The 27,913-nt window shown below is 33.9% G+C and overlaps 2 protein-coding genes, 1 long non-coding RNA gene and 1 other non-coding gene across 5 annotated transcripts in view; 2 read left to right on the top strand and 2 right to left on the bottom strand.

Annotated features, from left to right (window-relative positions):
- LOC138697803 (uncharacterized) overlaps positions 1–27,913 on the top strand; it is a 285,016-nt gene that overhangs the window by 39,797 nt on the left and 217,306 nt on the right. The gene's annotated exons all lie outside the window — the stretch shown is intronic.
- Positions 2,808–12,897, bottom strand: LOC138697792 (uncharacterized). The gene is made up of 2 exons (XM_069823304.1): positions 12,784–12,897; positions 2,808–5,374 (listed from the first exon to the last, which is right to left on the bottom strand). The coding sequence occupies exon 2, from the start codon at positions 5,327–5,329 to the stop codon at positions 4,082–4,084; it is 1,248 nt and encodes a 415-aa protein (XP_069679405.1). The 5' UTR covers positions 5,330–5,374; positions 12,784–12,897; the 3' UTR covers positions 2,808–4,081.
- LOC138697793 (uncharacterized) lies at positions 16,423–26,181 on the bottom strand. Its single transcript, XM_069823305.1, has 2 exons — positions 26,089–26,181; positions 16,423–18,524 (listed from the first exon to the last, which is right to left on the bottom strand). Exon 2 carries the CDS (start codon positions 18,487–18,489, stop codon positions 17,242–17,244), a length of 1,248 nt encoding a protein of 415 aa, XP_069679406.1. The 5' UTR covers positions 18,490–18,524; positions 26,089–26,181; the 3' UTR covers positions 16,423–17,241.
- Positions 21,179–21,255, top strand: TRNAC-GCA (transfer RNA cysteine (anticodon GCA)). The gene has a single exon. It is a non-coding gene; the product is annotated as a tRNA-Cys (tRNA).

Here is a 27,913-nt window from a genome sequence, read left to right as displayed (position 1 = left end):
TTTCAACAGTTCCCCGTCCTGCACAAGCTTTAAAAATGCCTATCTCCTGTGGTAGGCATATCAGGGACTTACTTTTGAGAATCCACAATGCAAGGCACCTTCTGATTGATGATTGATCAACCTTTTTCGTCAGCAAGCACATGGTGCTATTGTCTGATTTTTCACTCATTAAAAGAACCTGTTTTGTTAAATCTATCAACTAAATTTAATGTTGTATTTTTACAGGAATAAACTCGTCAGGAAATTTATATATATATATATATATATATATATATATATATATATATATATATATATATATATATATATACCCGAACACTCACTCACTCACTCACTCACTCACTCACTCACTCTATAATTGTTGATTGTTTTAACACTTTTAGAGATGGTCATTGAAGACCTTGCTTGATTCTTCTGTTCTGATAGAGTGAAGAATTACATATCTGAGATGGAAACATCAGAAAGTAAACCATCTGATTGTAAGACGAAAGGGAGAACTTTGTCTAGCAAAGTGGAATTTTGTTACGTTGTCAAGAAATGCCTTCTAAATTTCGCCTGCATTCTCTCCTTCAGGAACATGAAAAGAAGACATGCTAAGGGTTTTTATTACTCTTAAAAATCCTCTGTCCTCATTCGAGTTTGAATCCACGAGCCTCGAATCTGAACTCTCAATCGTTTTTGACATCTGTTATAATTATACCTTGGAAGGGCCGTTGGAATGGATCTCGTGCTGCTTGGTCGCCTTGGCAGTGTGAACTCCAAGTGTGGAGTGAGAGGGTGGAAGGCCCCCACTGATTGAGCAGGTGAGGGGTCACATGCGGCCTGTGGGCTGGTACACCCTCATCCTCCTTCATCCTATAAATTCGAAGTGCACTATGGCCGATGTACAAAGGGTCGTTCTAACCCATCTGTAGCCACCGTAACCTAAACTAAGCTAATCTGTAATAATTTCGAATATTTCACTGATATAAACAGTGCTTTTCTTCTGGAGAAAAAGGTAGTGGAACTCTGTGTAGAATATATTACAATAGCTGGGAGATGATTACTATTCAGTGGACAGGAATTTTGTCATTTTTAACTTCCTTTTCGCCCAACTTTAAGACTTTCAAAGCCTAAGTGGAGTTCAAAGAAAAAGTAATTATGAATACATTTCAGAGGTTTCATGATGAAAAATGCAACAATGATGCCAGTATGGCGTTCCGGTGCGTTACACCAGATGAAAGTACTGGACATAAATATACCTTAAATTTGGGTCTGTACTCGTCATCACACTAGAAGGTGTACATATTTGTTTGAAGTCTGCTGTCAGTACCGTATTAATCATGCTCATGATTTTTGTGACTACTTAATCAAATACAGATAAATCTTATGTTTAATGGATTACAATAAGATCTGATATCTCGTAGGCCTACTCGTTTTTGATTTCATGCTCTCTTGGATCAGCCAACGACTCTTTTTGTCACATTGTTTGTAATTTAAAGTTGTTTATGAAGTCTGCTTCCTTCTATTTGTTGTATGTGTGCTAATCAATTATTTCTCTATGTTGTCCTTTTTGCTACGCTGCTAACTTGCTCTTTATTCAAAACTGGAAGGCAGCTGCGGGAGAAAGAAGTTTGGAGAAGCTATGGCCCAAAAAGTGGACCAAAGCACCATTGATAGATAGATCTTTCTTGTTAAATTTTATCATGTTTAGTTCATTTTATTGGTCACTCACCACCAGTATCAGTCTACTGCTTTGCAATAACAGTTAGCATGACTGACTGCAAAACGAGCGTGCCCAGGTTAAAATTCTGGTTGGGACAAGTTATGTGGTTGAGGCTTTTCCCGGAATTTTCCCTCAACCCAATAATAGCAGATGCTGGGTAATTTTCGGCGTCGGGCTCATTTCGCTGGCATTATCACTTCATCTCATTCAGATATTATATAACCATACCAGTTGAAAAGTGTCGTAAAATAACCAATAAAAGAAGAAATACCAATGCCATAAAAGAAGGCAGTGATAGAACTATGTAACGTTTCGTTACATATATATATATATATATATATATATATATATATATATAATTTATAATTTAGTGCTGACTATATTGTTTTATTTATCAAATCGAATTGATTTCTTTTTTTTTAATTTATGTTTATCTGGTCGAAATACATTTTGCATCCAAAAATTTTAAATGATTTGTGTTTTTCTGTATAATACGTATAGAAACTATAAAGTCGTATTGTTTTACAATTTAGTGAAGTTTAAATGCATCTTTTCGTAAATTACTTTCATTCTCCCTAATTATTGCTTGAACATCTACAAAAAGAATGATCAGTACTCGATGTCTTCATTTGAAGTTGTATTCTATTTATCAGTCAATACTGTACATTTTTTCTGACATCAGACAATGCCTGTGGCCCTTGGAGTTAACATTTTACTGATAGTCACAACCTATAGCTTATCTTTATAGGGCGCAATATCATTTGTCACATTGTTAGCAGTAGGATAGGTAAGTTATGTATTATGTTCCTGTTGAAGTGCAGAAAGTTGATTAGAAGTAGAGTCTTCACTTCTCTACTTTCGCCCACCTTTCCAATGCAAAAATCAGATCACATAACGTGTACTTTTTAAAATATTTTTATATAAAATACTGAAAGACGGATTTGCTCGTTTTATTTATTTGTAAAATGAAATAATTATGCGTGTACTGAGAAAAAACCGAGGTTACAAAATAGTTACCTACTTAAAGTACTGACTATGCTAATGGATACTGATAATTTATTATTTTATTTATTATTTATACGAAAAAAGCTTGTTTCACAAATCGGTATTTTCAGTTTATTCAGCACTACACATATATACAACATATTATATATAAAGCGTTTATATACATATACGTATACACACGTACGTATTTGGTAGACACACAAAAAGTCCGTTATGTGTAGCAACCATACTTCCACTCGGAAAAAAAAATATATTTCTTATTCTATCAGGGTGCGAATTAAAGGGGGAGGAGGTGAAGGTGGATTTCTCTCTCCGTTGGAAAGTTATCCCCCTCTCATAAATTGATATTAACATCAGTGCCAGGGATAACTTCTTTCTCCGTCACAACATATAATGATCATTATTATTCTTACTTCCGATGTTTAGCCTACATTTCATCACAGTAATGTCAACAACAGCAATAATAATAATAATAATAATAATAACAATAATAATAATAATAATAATAATAATAATAATAATAATAATTTTATTTACCGGTATTTACGTATTCTTTATCTTGGATTCTATCCCCCCCCCTCATCAGAAGTCTTAGTTCGCACCCTGTATTCCATTGATTCGTATCATATCACAAGATTATTAAATTTTCATATATACAGCAGCGTAGAATTAGTTGTATGTTTAATAAATAAAAGCAACTTGTACAAAAATTGACGTTGGCACTAATACTGAATGAAAGGGTGCTGTCTTGTACCAACGAACTTTCAGTATATATATGCTAATACGGTACAGTATAATACAATTCAGTGTAGTGCTAAGATAATGTCCCAACTTAAATTTAATGTCCCTAACTTAAAACCAAGTAATTCTGAAGTGCATTTCTTGTGGCATGCACGAAGGAAGTTATGATTCATTAAGTGATAGTGCCAACAACACAGTTTTGAAACAACCCTTTTCTTCTTTGTAGAGATGAGTTGTATAAAACTTATCCAACTATCATATTACAGTTACATTCATCAGTAGTAAAATAATATCTTTAACTTTTCACTAGTGAAATGTAAAGAAGTCTTTAGTATTTTCCCTATGTATACTGTAAAATTGAGGGGTTGGGTGCAAGAAAGGCACTTCTCTCAAATGCAAGTTTTGAGAAAATTGATGTTGAAAATTCAAACCGTAATAATGTTATCTATGCATGTCTTTACATTTTGGGTACTCCTGACCTCTATGATCACAGTATTGCACTAAAATTTGGTGATTATATGCATAACACACCACAGAACACAATAAAGTGTTTTACTGAAAAAGGGCACATCCTCTAAAATGCCCGCCTTGCACCCAGCCCCTCAATTGGCTGTATACTACCATTTCGCACTAAATCCAGCCTCTCCTTACAAAATCGATTATCAATTGTTTTGCTTTCCTCTTGTGAGCAGCATTGGGTTCAGGAAATACTGATGTTAAACCATCTATTTCTGAAAGTGACTTTTTTACTTCATGTTTGTCAACACAGATGGGTGCCAGCATAAATAAAATATGATCAGCCTCAAGTGGAGCAGATGCATCAATTTCATCCAGTAGGGACTGGAAAGTATATTCACTGGTATCGCACCCAGTGAGTTTGAGACAATCAGTGAAATTGTTATGATATAAACTTACGAGTTCGTCATAATGATTGGTAATTACTCCTTCTTCTGTACTTGTGTACAAGAAAAATATGAGATCTCTAACACATGATGAGTATTTCACTATCTGGAAGTCAACGAATTTAATACCTACAGGAGTGTTCTCGTTATTTGGGTCGTACTTGAACATCATGTTATTAACCCAGAAGTCTGAGTGAATAATTGTGGCATAGAGTTCGCATGGGGGGTGTAAGGACTTGTCAAATTGACGTTGAATTCCTATGTTAATAGCTTGTAATACTCTGTCTACATACATCTCACATTCAGGAATAATCTTGACACTATTAAGGAGGTTTGGTGTATTTGCTCTCATTTCTTCTTCACTGAAGTCAAAGTTGTGACGCCTACAGGCTTTCAAAACAGTATCTTTAAATACTTGCGGCTTCAGTTTTTTTAGGGCTATGCTCATTGCATGGAAGCGTGCAAGCTGAGATACAGCAAGTCTCGTGTGTGTGATATCGAGTCCCTTCTTTCGATCACCTAAACGATAATCCAGTATTTTCAAATTCTCTAGAAGTAGTATAGCATTTTCATCAGCTTTCTCTCCTATTTCTTTAGACAGTGTTGTACGAGCTCCATAGCATCTAGGAAATACATCGAGAAACTTTTCTTTTGGGACACATTTTTCTTTCTGTAGTTTCTCATATTCTTCTCTGACTGTTGTGTAGCAGAGAATTTCTTTCCAGGCTGTATTTGGAGGATCAAATATTTTCCAAACAAATCCAGGTGGAGGCACTAGCTTAGCAACTAAATTGAGTTTGGTTCTGGTCGCTTTATCATCTCCTTTAATAATATTTACTTCGAGTGCTAGCATGGTGCTTCCATAATTCTCTCCAGGCTGTGTTAGAGGTTTTGATGTGAAAGATTCCACGATGACTTCATTCCCTAGCTGAGGGCGTAGAAGAGATTGTAGATCCTGTTGGTTGATTTCTTGCATTGTGGTATGGAAATGTATGAGAAGTTTTTGTAAGTAGTAATAATTCTGTAAAACAACAAAACAACTTATTAGTTATTTACATTTTACTTAGCTAGTGTACATTGTTGTTTATAATTTAAATTGTCTCCTTCAAACTTCGAGGTGGTATACATGTATATTATATAGATATATACACACAGCCACTGAGACACATAGAGTAAGTACTTCAGTAGAAACAGTAAATAATTTGCGATGTGGAATTACAAAATTCTTATAAATATGTGTCCATATGATGTGGAATACATTATTTTAATCTTGATTCCTTAAAAGCTATTATTTGAGGTACTTATTAGAACAATAAATGCGTTATTGTTTCTGAATAACTGACAAACCTTACTTACTTACAAATGGCTTTTAAGGAACCTGAAGGTTCCCTGATGCCCTCACATAAGCCCACCATCAGTGCTTATCCTTAGCAAGATTAGTCCAATCCCTAGCATCATATCCCATATTCCTCAAATCCATTTTAATATTATCCTCCCATCTGTGTCTTGTCCTCACCAAATGTATTTTTCCTTCAGGTCTTTCAATTTTTCCTACTAATGTTACACCTCCTGTTCTATAAAGTACCATGTCCCAGTACCAAATGTTACCTCTCCTGTTCTATGTACCATTTCAAAGTACCAAATCTCATAACAAATAATTGACAAACCTCAGATAATAATTGACAATTCACTTTAATTGTTACAAACTCACACTGCCAACATCACGTGCACATGCACTTTGCAACTATAGTGGTAACAGTATGTGTTACTCTTCTGAGGTCATCTTGATTTTGTTTTATGAAAGCAGCACCATCGGTAATGTGAACGATCAAATCTTGTCTTATATGTATATGTAAGGTTATTCAAATGTAAATTCCCGTTTTGAAACAGCTGTATCTTCTGTACATGTCAACAGTTTGGTTTTATATAGGCTAGGTAACATTTCTGTTTAGAAGGTTTGGGATTTTTTATTGATGCATTTTTCGTTGCTATGGTAACTGTGTCACACTTGTATAAACAATAATTTTTGTTCAGAATACAGACGTCACGGCAGTAGGAGAGTAATTTTATTAGTTCTTACAATGGTTTTACCTTTACGTGATATCAAGGTTACTGTCTGGTGTATTTTTACATCACATTTCCATGAAGAAATTGAAAATGGACAAACGAAAAGAGTGACAGTAACTGGGCAGCGATATTTTCAGATGTTGCAAGACTTTGGAATACCAGCATTACAGAATCCTGAAATTGAAAACATTGTTTTCGTGCAAGATGGCGCTCCTATTCTAGGGGGGATAATTATGATTGACTGTCTAGCAAAGGGGAGAAGAATAACTGCAAAATATTATTCAAATCTCCTGCAGCAACTGAAAGGGAAAATTCAGGAGAAGAGACCATGTATGGCAAGAAGAAAGTGTTTTTTCCTCATGACAATGCCCCTGCTCACACATCTGCAATCGTGGTTGCTAAACTACACGAACTATTTTTGGAATTGTTGGAGTACTCCCCTACTCACCAGATCTTCCACCCTCAGACTTCTTTCTTTTCCCAAAGCTCAGAACTCACTTGACTGGGAAGAAATTTTCGTCAACTAAAGAGATTATCGCAGCAACAGAAGGCTCTTTTGCAAACCTCGAGGAATCTGTGTATAGCATCATCACAACACCGGTGGACCCAAGTCAGGCTATGAACTTTTCAAACAATCCTTGTATTTGTCAATTAGTAGTGATTGTGGTGGTGTAGTGTATTGGCAGTTGTGTAGCAGCAGTGGCAGTGTAGTTTAGGTGTTTTCCCGTAATGCACTGAGGGCAGCACTGTGGCGGTAAAGGGCTCTATAGTTAAGTTGCATCACTCCTATAGTGGTATGCGTGGATGAATGATGTGAAATCGTGTATCTGTGATTGGATGTAAGAAAATTTAACAATATGTTTGTTTCATGGCCTGCTCCATATGAATACACACATTTATTTTGTGTTACATTATCAAAGCATTTAAAAGAACCATAACATTTATAAGAAAGTATTCATTATTTATGCTGAATCAAACTTCTATTTGTATGTAAAATTGAATGGAGATTTCAAATATGTAAAATTTAATATAGGGTGCCATTTAAAAAAAGTGTTATTTTTTTGCCAAATTCTATACATAAATCAATACTTTTGTAAGTTTTAGTTAGATATCGCCAACAACTTATGTTTTTGGTATTTTTTCATAAAAAGTATAATAATAAGAAAGACACTCTTTCAGCTTTCCCAATAACGGGACTGCCTCATTGGACAAAGCATAACAAACACACAAAGTGAAAAAAAAAAAAAAAAAAAAACAGACCACAAAAGGGAAATGTGGGGAACAAACAAAAAAGGGAAATTAAGTACAGGAAAAATAATAGCATACATATAACAGGCCTAAATATAGTAAACAAACAGATTAGACGTTCAAACAAAAGTTCTTCCTTTTTAGGAAACAAAGTACAGATGGTATTTTAAAATCGCAAGTGATTCTCAGATAGCAGCAAGGGAAACATCACGAATGAAGTCGTTGTTCAGCTGGAACTTCATACAGAAACTGACAAAGAGGTGAGGTATTGTGCCCCCAGCGCCAACCATTAGCCCAACCACTTCAATGGAGGTGAGGTGATATTTCTCCAGATAGAATGGAACTGTGGGCTCATAAATTCTGCATTTACTAGCAATATTCCATACTTAATTAACACACTGTATTATATTATATAATTTGAACTGGTAATGGAAATTACGGAAAACGGCTGAACGGATTTTAATGAATGACCTGTCATTTTGAAGCTTGGTATCCAAGGATTTTCAGAAAAATAGTAACTTTCAGTGAAGTGTTAGTTTTCTTGCATAATTTTCGTATTTTCCAAAATCCATCTTTCATCAGTTTTGAGAACTAATTGCATTTCAGAATAAAAACAAAACACACACTACAATAAACAATAGGCTATTACACGAAGACCATAACCTGCAGGATTGCTGACATATTTAGAGCTCAAATTCAATTGGTTATTAAAAACTTCAAGGCTTACTAAAAATAATTTACAGGTCTTATTCTGCGGTGTGTAATTTTCTGAGTACAGCTGTATATTGGATATTAAAATCTACAAAACTTGAAGTGGTTTGATGACATTATTACCATTAGAAATTAAATATTATTAGCTATAATTAATGCCATGATGTGACTATTTTTCATTAATTATACATATTAATGCTATATTGATGATATGAAAGTGAAAAGTTTTGGGGTTATATAAGTAGATGTAGACATATCTGAAATTAGATATTCATTTCTATAATTTACTGAGTGGCGGCTATATAGTATATATATATAACTACAAAACTTACATAAGGTAATGATATTGTTATTAAAAATCAAATATTTTTATTGTTATTAATCAAGTGGGGTTGGGTCTTTTTCATATACTTAATGGCGGTGTGGTGTAGATATTTATATGCATCATTATCTTCAGTACTGGCTCGAGAGAGCGCAAAAATTATAGTTCCTATGGAAAGACCAAAAGGTATTACGTACTAATAAAATTTTGTAGTCTCCCATAATTTCAGCAAGATCCCTTAGCAGGATAAAATGATTTTACCCCCTACATTTGAAGCTCTACATGCAGCAGCTATACCAAGATGCTATGTCTATTGTTCGAAAGCATGGCAAACCTGACTTTTTTTAACTTTCACCTACAATCCACAATAACCTGAAGAAGCTACTGCTTGACTCCCACATGAAAAACCCACTGATCGTCCTGACATTGTTACTTGCGTTTTTGCGTTGAAACTAAAAAACTAAGGTGGATAGGCTCAAGAAAAAGTATTTGGCATAAAATACTATTCAGAAGGAGTATGTTTCATTATTATGGAAGCAAATAACTTTCAAAATGTCTGGTGTTCTTCATTGAAAATAAATCTGGAAAATTTTTATTTGAACGTCTAATGAACTTAGTTTGCAGCATTTGCTGCACAAACCTTTAGTATTATATATAGCTGTATCGTAAATACATATTTCCTGGAAATCTATTATAAATGTATAAATCATTTCAAATGTGAAGTTTCAAACTTAAAAGCTGAATATTATTTCACATAATACAAATTCTCACAAAAAATTAAGTAAATACGTATTTTCAGGAAATCTAATATAAACACATAAATCTAGAAGAACTTTTAAGTATTTTAAAACTAAATCACTGATATCAAGTTTAGACATATGTCATCTTTTTAAAAGAGTTTCAACACATATTGTGTGTGTGTGTGTGTGATTCATTTTTGTTTGTCCATTATCTTCAGCTGTATCAGTACTTCTGTAATAGTAATGCCACACGTTCTGAGGAGTGAGAACTGCTAGGCAGCATTTATTATAATACCAGGCTAAGTTGTCCGGATTGGCCTGGCATAATGAGCCCAACAGAATAGGCGACCTCTTCTGGCCTTATGTGATGAATGGAACGTGTATGTAGTTCCGAAAAGTTGGAAATGTCAAGTTCCAGGACAAGATGAATTACCAAAAGTGTGATTATAATTATAATATATAACTTAACAGTACATTAAAATAGTTGAGACACATTAAAATCGTCTTGGAGGGTGGGAATTTTGAGTTGTGAGAGGCAGTAATTTTCCTCACAGACTGCTACCTGAATTCATCAGTGAATCAGTAGCTTGTCACTCAGCGTAATGTTTATTGAGTTCTCAGTATACACTTAGTGCAATAATACTCAATTGAGGAGCGTTTTTTGAAAAGTCGCTAAAAGCCAAAATTTTCAAAATTGAGTTTTTGGTAGTTACATGTCAATATTCATGTTTAGCGTATCCCTGTGAAATCAGTTTTAAAAAAAGTTCATTATTGCTGCAGTTATAAGGCAGTTAAAATTGCGATCTTTTGCAAAACTCGATAGTCGCACTTGATCATTTAAATCAAAAGTCAATAAACGCCAACTACATTTTTTTTAAGTAGGTTATTTAGCATCTGAATGAGATGAAGGTGATAATGTCGGTGAAATAAGTCCGGGGTCCAGCACCGAAAGTTACCCAACATTTGCTCAAATTGGGTTGAGGGAAAACTCCGGAAAAAACCTCAACCAGGTAACTTGCTCCAACTAGGATTCGAACCCGGGCCACCTGGTTTCGCTGCCAAACGTGCTAACCGTTAATCCACAGGAGTAGACAACTACATTATAATAATAGAATGGGCAACATACGTCTAGATAGTATTTTATATTCAGATCAACAATGTAAAATATGGGCCTATATTTGCTACTTATAGTGCAGCAATTTATAAAAATAGTGAAGATCCTCGTGGGTGTATTATCGCCGCGCTCTCATGGTTAACATTCGGCAGGTCTTTGAAATTTAATTGCATTATTGTTTTCAATTTCTTATGTTGCGGCTCCAATCACTCGCCTCAATTTCAATATTGCAACCAATAAGCTGCTTCCATTATTAAATGACACCTACTTGTCTAATCCACGTGGACTAAAACCGAGGTTGCAATGTCTTGTGGTGAGGACGAACATTAAGGTATGTGATTAAAAATTATTATTAAGGAGTTATTATTAAGCGTTAAGAATGTCAACGTACTCGTATATGAAATAATAATAATAGCCATTTAACAATATAACAAACTAGTGCTTATTCTTATCGAGGAAGTAGACGTGACAACGTGATGCTTAGAGTGAAACCTACAGAGCAACAATCGGTCGGCAAAATTATGTTTTAAAAGCACATCGCACGTTATTGTATGATGCCGACATATTAACCATGAGAGCGCGGCGATAATACACTACAATGGGACATACAGTAAGTGGCGTGAGAATGAAACCGTTTTAAATTATAATAATGCAACCAATTCCAATAAGAAGAATGTCAAAAAATGATGAAAATAGTACTGATATATAGGCCTATTTTAAGGATAAATTGCTTTGTATTATTACTTTTCATGCCCTCTACAATTACAACCCCATGAGTGATGACTGAAAGAAAATCAAACGACAAAGTAGGCCTACTGCTGTCAGTGGTGAACACTTACAATTGAGTTCACATTGAAGTAGTGATACTAAAATCAGACCTGTATCCTAGAAATAATGAACACAGCTACTTTGCCAAAGAAGATTATAGTCACTAAGATGGAGGATATCATGAATCTCATGAAGTATTTTCAAATACCAGCATTAGATAAAGAATTTTACGAAGATATTACTGCAGATTCATGTTAAATTGAATGTCTGATTGGAATAATAATAAAAAAAAAAACAGAACATCCAAGCATCTGTGTTTTGAGAAGCTCCATAACAATTTTCCTTATTTTACACTAAGAATATTTTGATTGGTTCTCACTGTTCATTTGAAGACTCAATATTTTAGGCACAAATTTACGTTGTGTACTTCAGGAACGAAATAATATATTTCAGGTTATTTTAGCAAATATAGACTTTATTCCTTTTTATATAACTGGTTAAATTATTATCATTGTTGTATGAATGAGTTGTGTTCCCCCCCCCCCCCAAAAAAAAAAAACATAATATTGTGTTTTTTACTATATTGTGTTTTTGCTCAAACTGTTATGTAAAGACGAAAAATTAATAAAATATAGATTAAAATGTAGTAATGTAACTTAAATACAAACTAAAAATAAAGTATAATCAAAAAGTGTGATTTAAGAATAGAGAAAAAACTTGAGATTAAAATTTTAACCAATATGTCATACGTAAATATTATTATTATTTTTTTTTTGGTTCTATAGAATACGTCTGTTACGGTAACAATAATTAATATTAGAGGAGAAAAATTCGCTCCGACACCGTGGATTGAACGCAGCTCCTTGATTTTATGTACCAAGTGCTCTAACCATTGAGCTATGCTGAAGATCAATCCAGAGCACTGGATCGAATCCCTCTCCTCCAGTATTTTATCCTTTGTGGCCTGACCCCAATTTCGACATGTATGTTGACTTTTTTTTTTATATAATAATTATTAAACGTCATGTTTCAATGTCTTGGTATTTAGCGAGTTTTGATAAAAAAAAAAAAAAAACAGTAAATTTCTTTCTCTGACTTTTCAATTTATAAATTTAAATTTTAAAATATTAATTAGATAATAGCATGAGTACATTAATAAAAACTATGATAGTAAAAGAACAAAATATTTGGGGTTAATACTCTTTGATCATATAAAAGCACAATAGTGACAAATTTAGTTTGAGGTGTTTTAGCGACTTTTGAAAAAAAAAAAACGCTTTTAAATTATATAATATGGTACTGCACGAAATAGATTGCTTAAAAATGAGGGGGAAATGAGCTTATACTAGTTTGATGGTTACAATTACTAGTCACTTTATGAAGCTATCCAGGAAATTTCACAGACCTAATTCACAAATTCGTATTACTCCGATAGAAATTAGCATGTTATAGTACTGTACCTGTATTTGTCTCTTTTTGCGAAGTATTTCAGTTCTTCTGTCCACTAAACAAGACTCTGGAGACTCTGGTTAGCAGGTGATAATATAAAGTTTCGTGAGGATGATGACTTTCATAAATGATATCTCTGTGTAGGTACTTAAATGCGTAATCAGTGAGATAAGTGATCTATATTACGTACATAACAAGGTATTGGTTATTTCTACTCTAAATGCTGTCAGTTATACAATATTAAAGCTGTTATCACTTTCAAATAGCTGAAATTTCATAAGTGGTCAGTAATTCAGCATTAGATTGCATTGTGTTATTTTGCCAATTCATAAGTCCAGTAAGTTACTGGCTGCTTGATCATCTCAAATTACTCTTCTTGTATATTTTTGTATTATCTTGGTCTCGGTGATTATTTGTTCACTCGAATTAGGTATATACGAGGAGCTTATTTTTAAAACGACTTTTGTCCATTTCCATAACTTTGTGGGAAATCACGAAAAACGTTTTTATATCTAAAATTTCTTACTAGCTAGGCAAGAGACATTATGAAACCAATGAGTGCATTTAGAATCAAATGAGGCATGAGGCTCTCTGATTCCAAAGCTGAAACTAATATTTTCTTCGGAATATGTATGATAAGAACTTTCTTGTGTTAAATATAAACGTACCTTGTTAACATGTTTCGACCTATTTAACATACGAAAGTTCTTATCATACATATTCCGAAGTGATACAGTGTTAAAAAGTTGTGTAATCAAGATGTATAATATTTTTTTGCAATTTTGCTGTGGACAGGAGTGTCTTTGATTCCAATAGTAATTTTTAATGTAAGATTTTAGTGGTTTAGAGCTTTCAGAAGCCAAATCATGACAGTTGTATGTAGAGTGTTATAGTTAAAGAATGCATGGACACAGGATGTTCATTATTATTATTATCAAGTGGACAAGAGCCCTTTAGCAAATGAACTCCTCATATAGTACTTTTTGCCAATCTATAAAGGGCAACCTGCTCATTCATTGCCCTAGTCCTTGTTATTCCATGCTACTGTGATCTCTCGGCATTTCACCACATTAAGACTTAGGTACATGTAACACAACATCGTTTATTAATGACCCTTCTAACAATGGCTGCTGGAAGTGATACCCATTTTCTTTAACACATAATTTACATTTTCTTAAGAAATTATCATTTACATGCAACTGTTCGTCTGCACTAATGGATCTAATTCTCCTTGTATATGAGGAGTCATTGCTTAGTATTGTTCAGAGATGAAATTCACAAGATATCAGATCTGGGGAATGAGAAGGTCACAAATTCCTGCTAACAATTCTGCACTCAAATACCTGGCTGTAGTTCGGTCGTAGAAAAATTAACAGTATGAAGCTGTGGCCTTGTCTTGCTGAATATTCGTTCTGAAATGATACACGTATGTTAATTTATCAAAAAAGAATTCTAAAAATTCTCTTCCTTATCTCTTACAGTAGATGGTGTCTTCATGAAATATCAGTCCAGTAATTTTATAGCCATTGATGGTATATCACGCTCGAATTTTTTTCATCGTATGGTGAAATCTCTTTAATGACTGCTGACTTCTCTGCTGATCTGTGATCAGTATCTGTTATTATGTCTTACTACTTGGCCCATTCATTTGGAACTAAGCCTCATTGGAATAGAAAATCGATCTGGGGTCAATCACTTGATGGTAGTTATTTACCGCACTTTTTTTAACATTCATTTATAAAAACTAAGTCTACAATTTATAATCTTGCAACTGTAATTCCCTAACAGTGGCGTAGCCAGACTAATTATTTTGGGTGGTCCAGATATGCAGGGTTTAGAAAGTACCTGACCTATCTCCTGACAATGCCGCTGCCGTTAACTCTCTTGAAACTCATTCTCTGAAGTCTTATTTAACATCATGCAAAATTATGATAAACAGTCATGCAAGGCATACTATACAAATGCTTCATAAGGTGAACTGGAGCTGCCGAGATTTCTTAGCAACGAATCTGTTGATCACTGATGATAGATCCTTCAACAAATCCAAACTTTTCTCCCTCTCAATGGATAGAATTGCTAGACTACAAAGCCTTGTGCTTGACTGATTGTCGAATTTTTCTTCGTTTCAGAGCTTTGAAAAGTTTTATATCATTGCCTTAATGAAGGACGAAAACGTACTAAAATCCATTTTTACAGACTGGGGTGCTTCCAATAATGAATTTGCAAGAGCAAGAATATCGTGTAAACATACCAAATAAAATAAGATGTCAAATTCTTCTAGCTGATGTAACAATTCAGTAGCCTCCACAGCTCCTTCCTTTCATCCCTGCCAGACAATTTTTTGGCCTAACCCAACACAGTTAAATTGGCTCTTGAAGAAATGGGCCCACCCGCTGGCTACGCCACTGTTCCCTAACATCTGCAAATCTGTAGGGCTTTTATTTCAACAATTTTGTTCCCCATCCTGCACATGCTTTAAAAATCTCTATCTCCTGTGGTACGCATTTCAAGGACTTTTGAGATCCACGTTCCAAAGCACCTTCTAATTGATCAACTTTTTTCGTAGCAAGCACATGGTGCTATTGTCTAATTTTTCAGTCATTAAAAGAACCTGTTTTTTTAAATCTATCATCTAATTTTAATATTGTATTTTTATATGAATTGACTCGTTAGGAAATTTATATACAGTATATATACTTGTGCGTCCACGCTCACTCTATGATTGTTGGTTATTTTAACACCTCCAGAGACAGTCGTTGAAGACCTCACTTGACTCTTCTGTTGTGATACTGTGAAGAATTACATATCTCAGATGGAAACATCAGGAAGTGAAATTCATCACCTCTGACAAAGTGAGAACTTTGTCTTACAGTGCCATTAAAAATAGGCAGTGATAGAACTATGTAATATTTCGTTAAGGTTTCCTGTTTATACTTTATAATTTAGTGCTGACTATATTGTTTTATTTATCAAATTGCATTGCTTCCTTTTTTCTAATTTATGTCTATCTGGTCGAAATACATTTTGCACCCAAAAATTTCAAGTGATTTGTGATTTTGTGTATAATATGATTGTGTAGAAACTCTAAAGTCATATTATTTTACAATTTAGTGGAATTCAAATGCATCTGTTTGTAATTTAATTCCATTATCTCAAATTATTATTTGATCTACAGAAGGAGTAATCAATACTTCATGTATTCACTTGATGTCATATTCTATTTATCATTCAATACCTATTTTTTTTTCTGTGGTTCTTGGAGATAACATTTTACTGAGAGTCACAACCTATAGCTTATCTTTATAGGGCAGAATTTCCTTTGTCACATTGATAGCAATAGGATAGATATATATTATGCTCCTGTTGAATCACAGAAAGTTGATTAGAAGTAGAGTCTTCACTTCTCTGCTTTCGCCTTTCCTTTCAATACTAAAATCAGGTCACACAGGGTGCTATTCATAGACATTTCGCAGCACGCGCTATGAGAGTACTAAGCTAGCCCCGGCTATCCACTGGTTACTAGTACAGAATTCAAATCATATCCTATCGCTAACACTGGTTTATGAATACGAAAAAACGCTGATCATCCACCGGAAGCCCGCGCTAAAAATGTCTATGAATACGGCCCATAATGTGTAGTTTTTAATATCTTAACATAAGATACTGAGAGACAGATTTGTTCATTTTATTTATCAGTAAAATGAAATAATCTTGTTTGTAATGGGAATAAAACCGAGGTTACAAAACGGTTACTTAAAGTACAGACTATGCTAGTGAATACTGATAATTTATAATTTTATTTATCATTTATATGAAAAAAAAAACTTTTTTCACAAATCTATTTTTTTCGGTTTTTGCATTATTACACACATACAGCATATATATTAAGCATTTATTCATATCACACACAAAATATCAGTTATGTGTAGTAACCATACTTTCACTCGGAAAAAGATTTCTTAATCCATTGATTTATACCATAGTGAAATATCGTTCACAAGTTTTCCAAATTTTCATATATATAGTGGTGTAGAATTATTCTATGTTTAATAAATAAAAGTAACTTGTACAAAAATTGAAGTTGGCACTAATACTGAATAAAATGGTGCTGTCTTGTAGAAACAAACTTTCAGTATATATGCGCTAATATGGTACAGTATAATACAATTGAGTATAGTGCTAACATAATGTCTAAACTTAAATGTCCTTAACTTAAAAACTGATTTGTATTACTTGTAGCATACATGCAGGAAGCTATGATTTATTAAGTGACAGTGCCAAAACAGTTGCGAAAGAACCCCTTTGTTCTTTGTAGAGAGAAGTTGCATAAAACTTATCGAAGTATCATATTACTTATACTCCTTCAATAGTAGCATAATAATATCTTAAACATTTCATTAATGAAATATAAAGAAGCCTTTAGTATTTTCTGTACATACATACTGTATAATTGACGGTATCATTTCGCACTAAATCCAGCCTCTCTTTACAAAATCAAGTATGAATTCTTTTGTTTTCCTCTTTTGGGGAGCATTGGGTTCAGTAAATACTGATGCGAAACTATCTATTTCTGAAAGTGACTGTGCTACTTTGTCTTTGTCAGCACAGATAGGTGTCAGCATAGGTAAAATATGATCAGCCTCTAGTGGAGCAGATGCATCAATTTCATCCAGTAGTGACTGGAAAGTATACTCACTGGTATCGCACCCAGTGAGTTTGAGACAATCAGTGAAATTGTCATGATACAAACTTACGAGTTCGTCATAATGATTGGTAATTACTCTTTCTTCTGTACTTGTGTACAAGAAAAATATGAGATCTCTAACACATGATGAGTAATTCACTATTTGGAAGTCAACGAATTTAATACCTACAGGAATGTTCTCGTTATTTGGGTCGTACTTGAACATCATATTATTAACCCAGAAGTCTGAGTGAATAAATGTGGCATAGAGTTCGCATGGGGCGTGTAAGGACTTGTCAAATTGGCGTTTAATTCCCATGTTAATAGCTTCCAATACTCTATCTACATACATCTCACATTCAGGAATAATCTTGACACTATTAATGAGCGTTGGTGTATTTGCTCTCCTTTCTTCCTCGCTGATGTCAAAATTACGAGGCCTACAGGCTTTCAAAACAATATCTTTAAATACTTGCGGCTTCAGTTTTTTTAGGGCTATGCTGATTGCATGGAAGCGTGCAAGCTGAGATACAGCAAGTCTCGTGTGTGTGATATCGAGTCCCTTCTTTCGATCACCTAAGCGGTAATTCAGTGTTTTCAAATTCTCTAGAAGTAGTACAGCATTTTCATCAGCTTTCTCTCCTATTTCTTTAGACAATGTTGTACGAGCACCATAGCATCTAGGAAATACATCGAGAAACTTTTCTTTTGGGACATATTTTTCTTTCTGTAGTTTCTCATATTCTTCTTTGACTGATATGTAGCAGAGAATTTCTTTCCAGGCTGTGGTTGGAGGATCAAATACTTTCCAAAGAAATCCAGGTGGAGGCACTAGCTTAGCAACTAAATTGAGTTTTCTTCTGGTGGCTTTATCTTCTCCTTTAATAATATTTACTTCGAGTGCTAGCATGGTGCTTCCATAATTCTCTCCAGGCTGTGTTAGAGGTTTTGATGTGAAGGATTCCACGATGACTTCATTCCCTAGCTGAGGGCGTAGAAGAGATTCTAGATCCTGTTGGTTGATTTCTTGCATTGTGGTATAAGAAGTTTTTGTAAGTTGTAATAAATCTGTTAAACAACAAAACAACTTATTAGTTATTTACATTTTACTTAGTTAGTGCACATTGTTGCTTATAATATAATTTGTATCCTTCAAACTTCGAGTTGGGATACATATAAGATACACACACAGACACTTAGACACATATAGTAGGTATTTCAGTAGAAATAGTAAATAATTTGTGATGTTGAATTTCATAATTCTTAAAAACACGTGGCCGTATATCGGTGGTGGATGTGGGATGCATTATTTGAATCTTGACTCGTCAAAGCTTTTATTAGATGTACTTACTAAAATAATAAATGCCTTATTGTTTCTGAATAACTGACAATCATTACTTACAAATGGCTTTTAAGGAATCTGTAGGTCCATTGCTGCCCTCATACAAGCCCACCATCAGTCCCTATCCTGAGCAAGATTAATCCATTCTCTAGCATCATATCCCATCTTCCTCAAATCCATTTTAATATTATCCTCCCACCTGTGTCTTGTCCTCACCAAATGTCTTTTTCCTTCAGGTATTTCAATTTACCTACTAATGTTACGCCTCCTGTTCCATAAAGTACCATGTCCAAGTACCAAATATTACGCCTCCTGTTCTGTGAAGTACCATGTTCGATGTACCAAATCTCATAACGAATAACTGACAAACCACAGATAATAACTGACAGTTCACTTTAATTGTTAGAAACTCACACTTTCAACATCACTTGCACATGCACTTTGCAACTGTAGTGATAATAGTATGTGTTACTCTTCTGATGTCGTCTTGATTTTGTTTTATGAATGCAGCACCATCGGTAATGTGAACGATCAAATCTTGTCTTATATGTATATGTAAGGTTATTCAAATGTAAATTCCCGTTTTGAAACAGCTGTGTCTTCTGTACATGTCAACAGTTTGGTTTCATATAGGTACCATTACTGTTTAGAAGGTTTGAGGTTTTTTATCGATGCATTTTTCATTGCTATGATAACTGTGTCACACTTGTATAAACAATAATTGATGTTCAGAATAGAGATGGCGCGGCAGTAGGAGAGTAATTTTAATAGTTTTTACAATGGTTTTACCTTTATGTGATATTAAGGTTACTGTCTGGTGTGGATTTACGTCACATTTCGTAATAGGATCGTATTTCTATGAAGAAATTTAAAATAGACAAACGGAAAGAGTGACAGAACCGGGCAGCGATATTTTCAGATGTTGCAAGGCTTAGCAATACCAGCATTACAGAATCATGAAATTGAAAATATTGTTTTCGTGCAATATGGCGCTCCTATATAGACTGCCTAGCAAAGGGGAGAACAATAACTGAAAAATATTATTCAAATCTACTGTAGCAACTGAAAGGGAAAATTCAGGAGAAGAGACCGTGTATGGCAAGAAGAAAGTGTTTTTTCCTCATGCCAATGCACCCGGTCACACATCTGCAATCATGGTTGCTAAACTACACGAACTATGGTTGGAATTGTTGCCGTACCAGATCTCGCACCCTCAGACTTTTTTCTTTTCCCAAAGCTCAAAACTCACTTGACTGGTAAGAAATTTTTGTCAACTAAAGAAATTATCGCAGCAACAGATGGTTATTTTGCAAACCTCGAGGAATCTGCATAGGAGGAGGGTATAGCAGCATCACAACACCGGTGGACCCAAGCGTGTGAATCTCAGAGGCGGATTATGTTGAGAAATAAATATTGTTTCAGAATTATTCTAGTTTAATTCCTATGTCAGGCTATGAACGTTTCAAACAATAGTAGTGATTGTGGTGGTAGTAGTGTATTGGCAGTTGTATAGTAGCAGTGCCAGTGCAGTTTAGGTGTCTTCCCATGATGCACTGAGGGCAGCACTGTGGTGGTAAAGGGCTCTACAGTTAAGGTGCATCACTCCTATAGGGATATTCTTGGGTGAATGCTGTGAAGTTTTGTGTCTGTAATTGGATGTAAGAAAATTTAACAATATATTATATGTTTGTTCCTTATGAATACACACATTTATTTTGTGTTAGGTATATTATCAAAGCATTTGAGAGAACCATAACATTTTTAAGAGAGTATTCATCATTTATGCTGAGTCTAACTCCTATTTGTATGTAAAATTGAATGGAGATTTCAAATTTGTAAAATTTAATACAGGGCACCATTGAAAAAAGTGTTATTTTTTTGCCACACTCTGTACATAAATCAATACTTTTATGAGACCACAGCCGTAAGTTTTAGTTAGATATCTCCAACAACTTTTGTTTTTGGTATTTTTTTCATAAAAAGTATATATAAAGAGTTATTAGCAATATTCCATATTTAATTAACATTCACAACATATTAAAAATACAAAACATAACTACAATTTTAGATATATACAGAAGAAATTGGTACGACCATGTGATCAGAATGCCCCCAGAAAGAATACCACAAAATATCCTAAACTACACACCAAGAGGAAGGAGAAACATTGGCAGACTGAAGAAGCGTTGGAGGGACCAGCTGAATCCAGGAGACGGAACAGGCCCAACGGCCTAAGCCGAAGAGCATTTGATGATGATGATGATGATGATGATGATGATGATGATTATGATGATGATGATTAACATACTGTATTATATATATCAAATATGAATGAGGTCTCGCCCTATGAGAGGGATTCGGCCAGCTCCGTGGATCGTGTCCCGGCATGGCTCAGTTGGTAAAGAGCGCTCAGCGTGCAAAGCTGAGAGGTCCTGGGTTCGATTCCCGGTGCCGGTATGAATTTTTCTCGTATTTATCAGTAATAATACTGCATTATATTATATTATATTATATTATATTATATTATATTATATGTATAACTGTACTGTAAATACATGTTTCCTGGAAATTTATTATAAATGTATAAATCATTTCAAATATCAAGTTTCAAGTGTAAAAGCCCAATATTATTTCATATAACACATATTCCCACAAAAAATTATGTAAATACGTATTTTCAGGAAATCTATTATAAACACGTGAATTTTGAAGTTTCTTTTCCTTTGATTATTTTCTGGAAGAACTTTTAAGTATTTTAAAACTAAATCACTAATATCAAGTTTAGACATTTATGTTATCTTTTTAAAAGAGTTTCAACGCATATTGTGTGTGTCATTCATTTTTGTTTGTCCAATATCTTTGGCTGTACCAGTATTTCTGTAATAGTAATGCCACAAGTTCTGAGAAGTGAGAACTGCTAGGCAGCATATTACGAGTATAATACAGTACCAGGCCAAGTCGTCCGGATTGGCCTGGCATAATGAGCCCAACAGAATAGACGAGCTCTTGTGGCCTTATCTTTTGCCCTGATGAATGGAACCTGTATGTAGTTCCGAAAAGTTGGAAATGTCGTTTCAGGACAAGATGGATTACTCAAAAACGTGATTACAATTATAATATACCGGTATAGCTTAACAGTACATTAAAATAGTTTAGACACATTAAAATCGTCTTGGAGGGTGAGAATTTTGAGTTGTGAGAGGCAGTAATTTCCCTTACAGACTACTACCTGAATTCATCAGTGAATCATTAGCTTGTCACTCAACGTAGTGTTTGAGTTTTCTGTATACACTTAGTGCAATGATACCCAATCGAGGAGCGTTTTTTGAAAAGCCTCTAAAAGCCAAAATTTTCAAAATTGAGTTTTTGGTAATTACATGTCAATATTCATGTTGAGTGTATCCTTGTGGAATCAGTTTTAGAAAAAGTTAATTATTGCTGCAGTTCTAAGGCAGTTAAAATTGTGATCTTTTGCAAAACTCAATAGTCGCACTTGATCATTTAAATCAAAAGTCGATAAAAGCCAACTACATTATTTTTTTTAAGTAGGTTATTTAGCGTCTGAATGAGATAAAGGTGATAATGTCGGTGAAATAAGTCCGGGGTCCAGCACCGAAAGTTACCCAACATTTGCTCAAATTGGGTTGAGGGAAAATCCCGGAAAAAACTTCAACCAGGTAACTTGCCCCAACCAGGAATCGAACCTGGGCCACCTCGTTTCACACCCAGACGTGCTAACCATTAATCCACAGGTGTGGACAACTACATTATAAGTAGAATAGAATGAGAAACATACGACGTCTAGATAGCATTTTATATTCAGATCAAGAATATAAAATATATATTAGGTACAGTACCTATAGTGCAGCAAGTTGTAAAAATATTAAATATCCTCGTGGGTGTACACTACAATGGGACATAAGTGGCGTGAGAATGAAACTGTTTTAAATTGTAATAATGCAACCAATTCTAATAAGAAGAATGTCAAAATAATGTGTAATGATGAAAATAGTATTGATATATATTTGAAGGATAAATTGCTTTGTATTATTACTTTTCATGCCCTCTACATTTACAAGACTGAAAGAAAATCGAACGACAAAGTAGGCCTACTGCTGTCAGTGGTGGTCACTTACAATTGAGTTCACGTTGAAGTTGTGATATTAAAATCAGACCTGTATCCTAGAAATAATGAACACAGCTACTTTGCCAAAGAAGATTATAGTCACTAAGATGAAGGAGGACATCATGAACCTCATGAAGTATTTTCAAATACCAGCCTTAGATAAAGAATTTTACGAAGATATTACCGCAGATTCATGTTAAATTGAATGTCTGATTGGAAAAAACAGAACATGCAGGCATCTGTGTTTTGAGAAGCTCCATAACAATTCTACTGTATATTAACAAAATTGAGAGTGTTCAAAAAAGATTCATCAGATTTTTGTTTCTTAAATCATTTGGTTACTATCCCTCCTGGAATAATGAAAGTAGTATTTCGTACTCATCTCTTTTGTCTCTCTTTAATTTTGAAAGTTTGCAACACAGAAGAAATAATATTGATATAAAATGCCTCCATAATTTATTAACAAGTTCTGTAAATAGTCATCTACTGTCCAGGATAGCAATACATGTACCAAGAGAGAACTGTAGGACCAGTAAAACATTTAATATAAACTATGCTAGGACATGTTATTATAAGTACTCTCCACTTCTTAGAATCTGTTCCTTCTATAATCTGAGCAATATTGACATCTTTCAGGATAGAACCACACTCTTGAGAGAAATAAATTCCGGTAGCGTTCAAAACAGTCCATAAGTATTTTGCTAATAAATAAGTCTTAACTGGTTTGCATATTGTATTTTTGGTCTTCCCTGTTAAATTATTTCATATCAATTATCATTACGAACTCACTCCTAATTCTGACTTAACGTAAGTCTAGTCCCTCATCAGTTATTGTATTATTGTTACTAATCTGTGACTAGTTACTTGCATTTCATCACTGGCTCTATTACTTTAATATAATCTAAGTTTTCTTCATACTGTAAATACGTTTGTTTTTGTTTACCGAGATTTACATGTAATATTTGCTTAATATCTTTTGTTGAGTGGTATTGAATTGTAACTGTTTAAGTTTAAGTACCATTATTATATGTATTACTACTGTTATTTTAATTTTATCTACTCTGTAATTACATTGTAGAGTGGATTAAATAAATAAATAAATAAATAAATAAATAAATAAATAAATAAATAAATAAATAAATAAATAAATAAATCAATCAATAAATTTTCCTTATTTTACACTAAGAATATTTTGATTGATTCTCACTGTTCATTTGAAAATACTTAATATTTTAGGCACAAATTTACATTGTGTATTTAAATACTATTATAGTCACAATCATGCCATGGTATGAAAGAAAAATTACACAACTTCAAGCGGAAATCGAACCTGCGACTTCCTGTTCTCCGGTCAGGCGCTCTACCACCGCTCGAGGTTGTGTAATTTTTCTTTCATACCATGGCATGATTGTGACTATAATAGTATTTAAATTCATTAATATGTCACATCAACGGACGTATATACGTCACCAAACATCGTAAGATGAAGATTACATTGTATACTTCAGGAACAAAATATATATTTCAGGTTATTTTAGGAAATATAGACTTTATTCCTTTTTATATAACTGATTAAATTATCATTGTTGTGTGAATAGAGTTTGTGTTACCAAAAAAAAAAAATTGTAATAATATTATGTTTTTTACTATACAGGTACTTTGTTCAAACTGTTATGTAAACACGAAAAATTAATAAAATATAGATTAAAATATAGTAATGTAACTTAAATATCAGCTTCTTGTCTATGCAGATGACGTGAATATGTTAGGAGAAAATACACAAACGATTAGGGAAAACACGGAAATTTTACTTGAAGCAAGTAAAGCGATCAGTTTGGAAGTAAATCCCGAAAAGACGAAGTATATGATTATGTCTCGTGACCAGAATATTGTACGAAATGGAAATATAAAAATTGGAGATTTATCCTTCGAAGAGGTGGAAAAATTCAAATATCTTGGAGCAACAGTAACAAATATAAATGACACTCGGGAGGAAATTAAACGCTGAATAAATATGGGAAATGCGTGTTATTATTCGGTTGAGAAGCTCTTATCATCCAGTCTGCTGTCCAAAAATCTGAAAGTTAGAATTTATAAAACAGTTATATTACCGGTTCTTCTGTATGGTTGTGAAACTTGGACTCTCACTCTGAGAGAGGAACATAGGTTAAGGGTGTTTGAGAATAAGGTGCTTAGGAAAATATTTTGGGCTAAGTGGGATGAAGTTACAGGAAAATGGAGAAAGTTACACAACACAGAACTGCACGCATTGTATTCTTCACCTAACATAATTAGGAACTTAAAATCCAGACGTTTGAGATGGGCAGGGCATGTAGCACGTATGGGCGAATCCAGAAATGCATATAGAGTATTAGTTGGGAGACCGGAGGGAAAAAGACCTTTAGGGAGGCCGAGACGTAGATGGGAAGATAATATTAAAATGGATTTAAGGGAGGTGGGGTGTGATGATAGAGACTTGATTAATCTTGCACAGGATAGGGACCGATGGCGGGCTTATGTGAGGGCGGCAATGAACCTTCGGGTTCCTTAAAAGCCATTTGTAAGTAAGTAAGTAAATGTAACTTAAATACAAACTAAAAATAAAGTATAAACAAACAGTGTAATTTAAGAATAGAGAAAAAGCTTAAGATTAAAATATTAACAAACATGTCATGTTTTAATGCCTTGGATTCGTGTCGCGATGTTACTTTTGTTATAAGTTAAAGCGACAATAAATAAATAAATGAAAAAAAAAAGTCTTCGTGTTTAGCGAGTTTTGAAAAAAAACAGTCAATTTCGTTCTCTGACTTTTCCATTTATAAATCTGAATTTTAAAATATTAATTACATAATAGCAAAAGTACATTAATAAAAACTATGATAGTAAAAGAACAAAATATTTGGGGTTAATACTCTTTGATCATATAAAAGCACAATTCTGACAAATTTAGTTTGAAGTGTTTAGCGACTTTTGAAAAAACTCTCCTCAATTATATGATACGGTACTGCGCAAAATAAATTGCCTGAAAATAAGGGGAAATAAGCTTATACCAGTTTGATGATTACAATTACTAGTCACTTTATGAAGCTATCCAGGAAATTTCACAGACCTAATTCACAAATTCGTATTACTGCGATAGAAATTAGCATGTTATAGTACTGTACCTGTATTTGTCTCTCCTTGAGAAGTATTTCAGTTCTTCTGTCTACTAAACAAGACTCTGGTTAGCAGGTGATAATATAAAGTTTCGTGAAGATGATGACTTTCATAAATGATATCTCTGCATAGGTACTTCAATACGTAATCAATGAGAGAATTAATTCTATATTACGTACATAGCAATGTATTGGTTAATTCTACTCTAAATGCTGTCAGTTATACAATATTAAAGTTGTTGTTAGTTTTAAACAGTTTAAATTTCTTACGTGGTCAGTAATTCAGCATTATTTTGCCCATTCATAACTCCAGTATTGGGTGCTTGATCATCTCAAATTACTCTTCTTGTATATTTTTATATTATCTTGGTCTCAGTGATTATTTGTTCTCTCGAATTAGATGTATACGAGGAGCTTATTTTCAAAACGACCTTTGTCCATTTCCATAACTTTGTGGGAAATCACGAAAAACCTTTTTATATCTAAAATTTCTTACCGGCTAGGCAAGAGACATTATGAAACCGAAGGTTTTTTGGTGCGTTTAGAATCAAATGGGGCATGAGACTCTCTCATTCCAAAGCTGAAACTAATATTTTTTTGCAATTTTGCTGTGGACAAGAGGTTCTTTGATTCCACTAGTCATTTTTAATGTAATATTTTAGTGGTTTAGAGCGTTCTGAAGTCAAATCATCAAGTTGTGATATTAAAATCAGTCCTGTATCCTAGAAATAATGAACACAGCTATTTTACCAAAGAAGATTATAGTCACTATTTCTTGAGTCACATACACTTTGTAGAAAAACGAAATGTATAATATTTATCTCATTACTTTATTAAATTCTGTAGCACAATAAGTTGTGAAACTGCGTTTCTTTAATCAAGAATTAGGACCTATCTGCCGTTATTTCTTGAGTTAGATACCATTGCAGAAAAATTAAAAGTATAATATTTATCTTATTATTTTATGAAATTCTGAAGTGCAATAAATTGTAAAACTATATGTATTTAATAAAGAATTTTCTGCCGTGTTGGACCATAAAATAAAGATTTTTTGAAGTGACTAAATAGCCAACGCAATTAGATTTCAAACTAGTACTGTTTCATCTTAACCAGTGCAGACTGGCTTCCGTGAATGCAAGTCACTCTACCTTGTAATACGAGCAAACAGGCAGGCTTTCTTGTGTCCCGCCTGGACTGAACTTATAAAACCCTACGATGAAAGAGTAATGGAACGGAGAAAAATTCCCTCCGGCGCCGGGATTTGAACCCGGGTTTTCAGCTCTACGTGCTGACGCTTTATCCACTAAGCCACACCGGATACAACCCCGACGTCGGATAGAATCGTCTCAGATTAAGCTCCAACTCTTGGGTTCCCTCTAGTGGCCGCCCTCTGCACTACGTCATAGATGTCTATGAACGTAGGACCGAAGTCCACACATGTGCTGAGGTGCACTCGTTATGAGTGACTAGCTTCTTTCTTGCCCAACTTTATAGTGTTCAAGACCTAAGTGGAGTTCAAAGAACAATTAATTATTGGGTTTCATGATTAGAATACAAGAATGAGGTGACGTTCAAAAAAAAAAAAAAAAAAAAAAAAAAAAACTTGGCATAAATATACATTAGGCTACATTGTTCCTATTTGTTTGGATCATTTTGCCATAATATACAATGAAGTTTGCTGTCAATATGTTAATCGTGCTCAAGATTTTTGTGACTATTTGTGACTGGTAGATTTCAACGACTTTTGTCACATGGTTTGTAATTTAAAAGTTATTTATGAAACCTGCTTTCTTCTCTCCGATGTATGTGTGCTATTCAATTATCTCTGTATGTT

The sequence above is a fragment of the Periplaneta americana genome, chromosome 4 (assembly GCF_040183065.1).
Source record: "Periplaneta americana isolate PAMFEO1 chromosome 4, P.americana_PAMFEO1_priV1, whole genome shotgun sequence".
Classification (NCBI taxonomy): domain Eukaryota; kingdom Metazoa; phylum Arthropoda; class Insecta; order Blattodea; family Blattidae; genus Periplaneta; species Periplaneta americana.
The sequence above is the reverse complement of the archived record's forward strand: the minus strand, read 5'-3'. Positions and strand labels throughout refer to the sequence as shown.

Excerpts from the sequence above, each read along its gene's own strand:
- LOC138697792 (XM_069823304.1), bottom strand. The coding sequence starts at position 5,329 with ATGCAAGAAATCAACCAACAGGATCTACAATCTCTTCTACGCCCTCAG.
- LOC138697793 (XM_069823305.1), bottom strand. The coding sequence starts at position 18,489 with ATGCAAGAAATCAACCAACAGGATCTAGAATCTCTTCTACGCCCTCAG.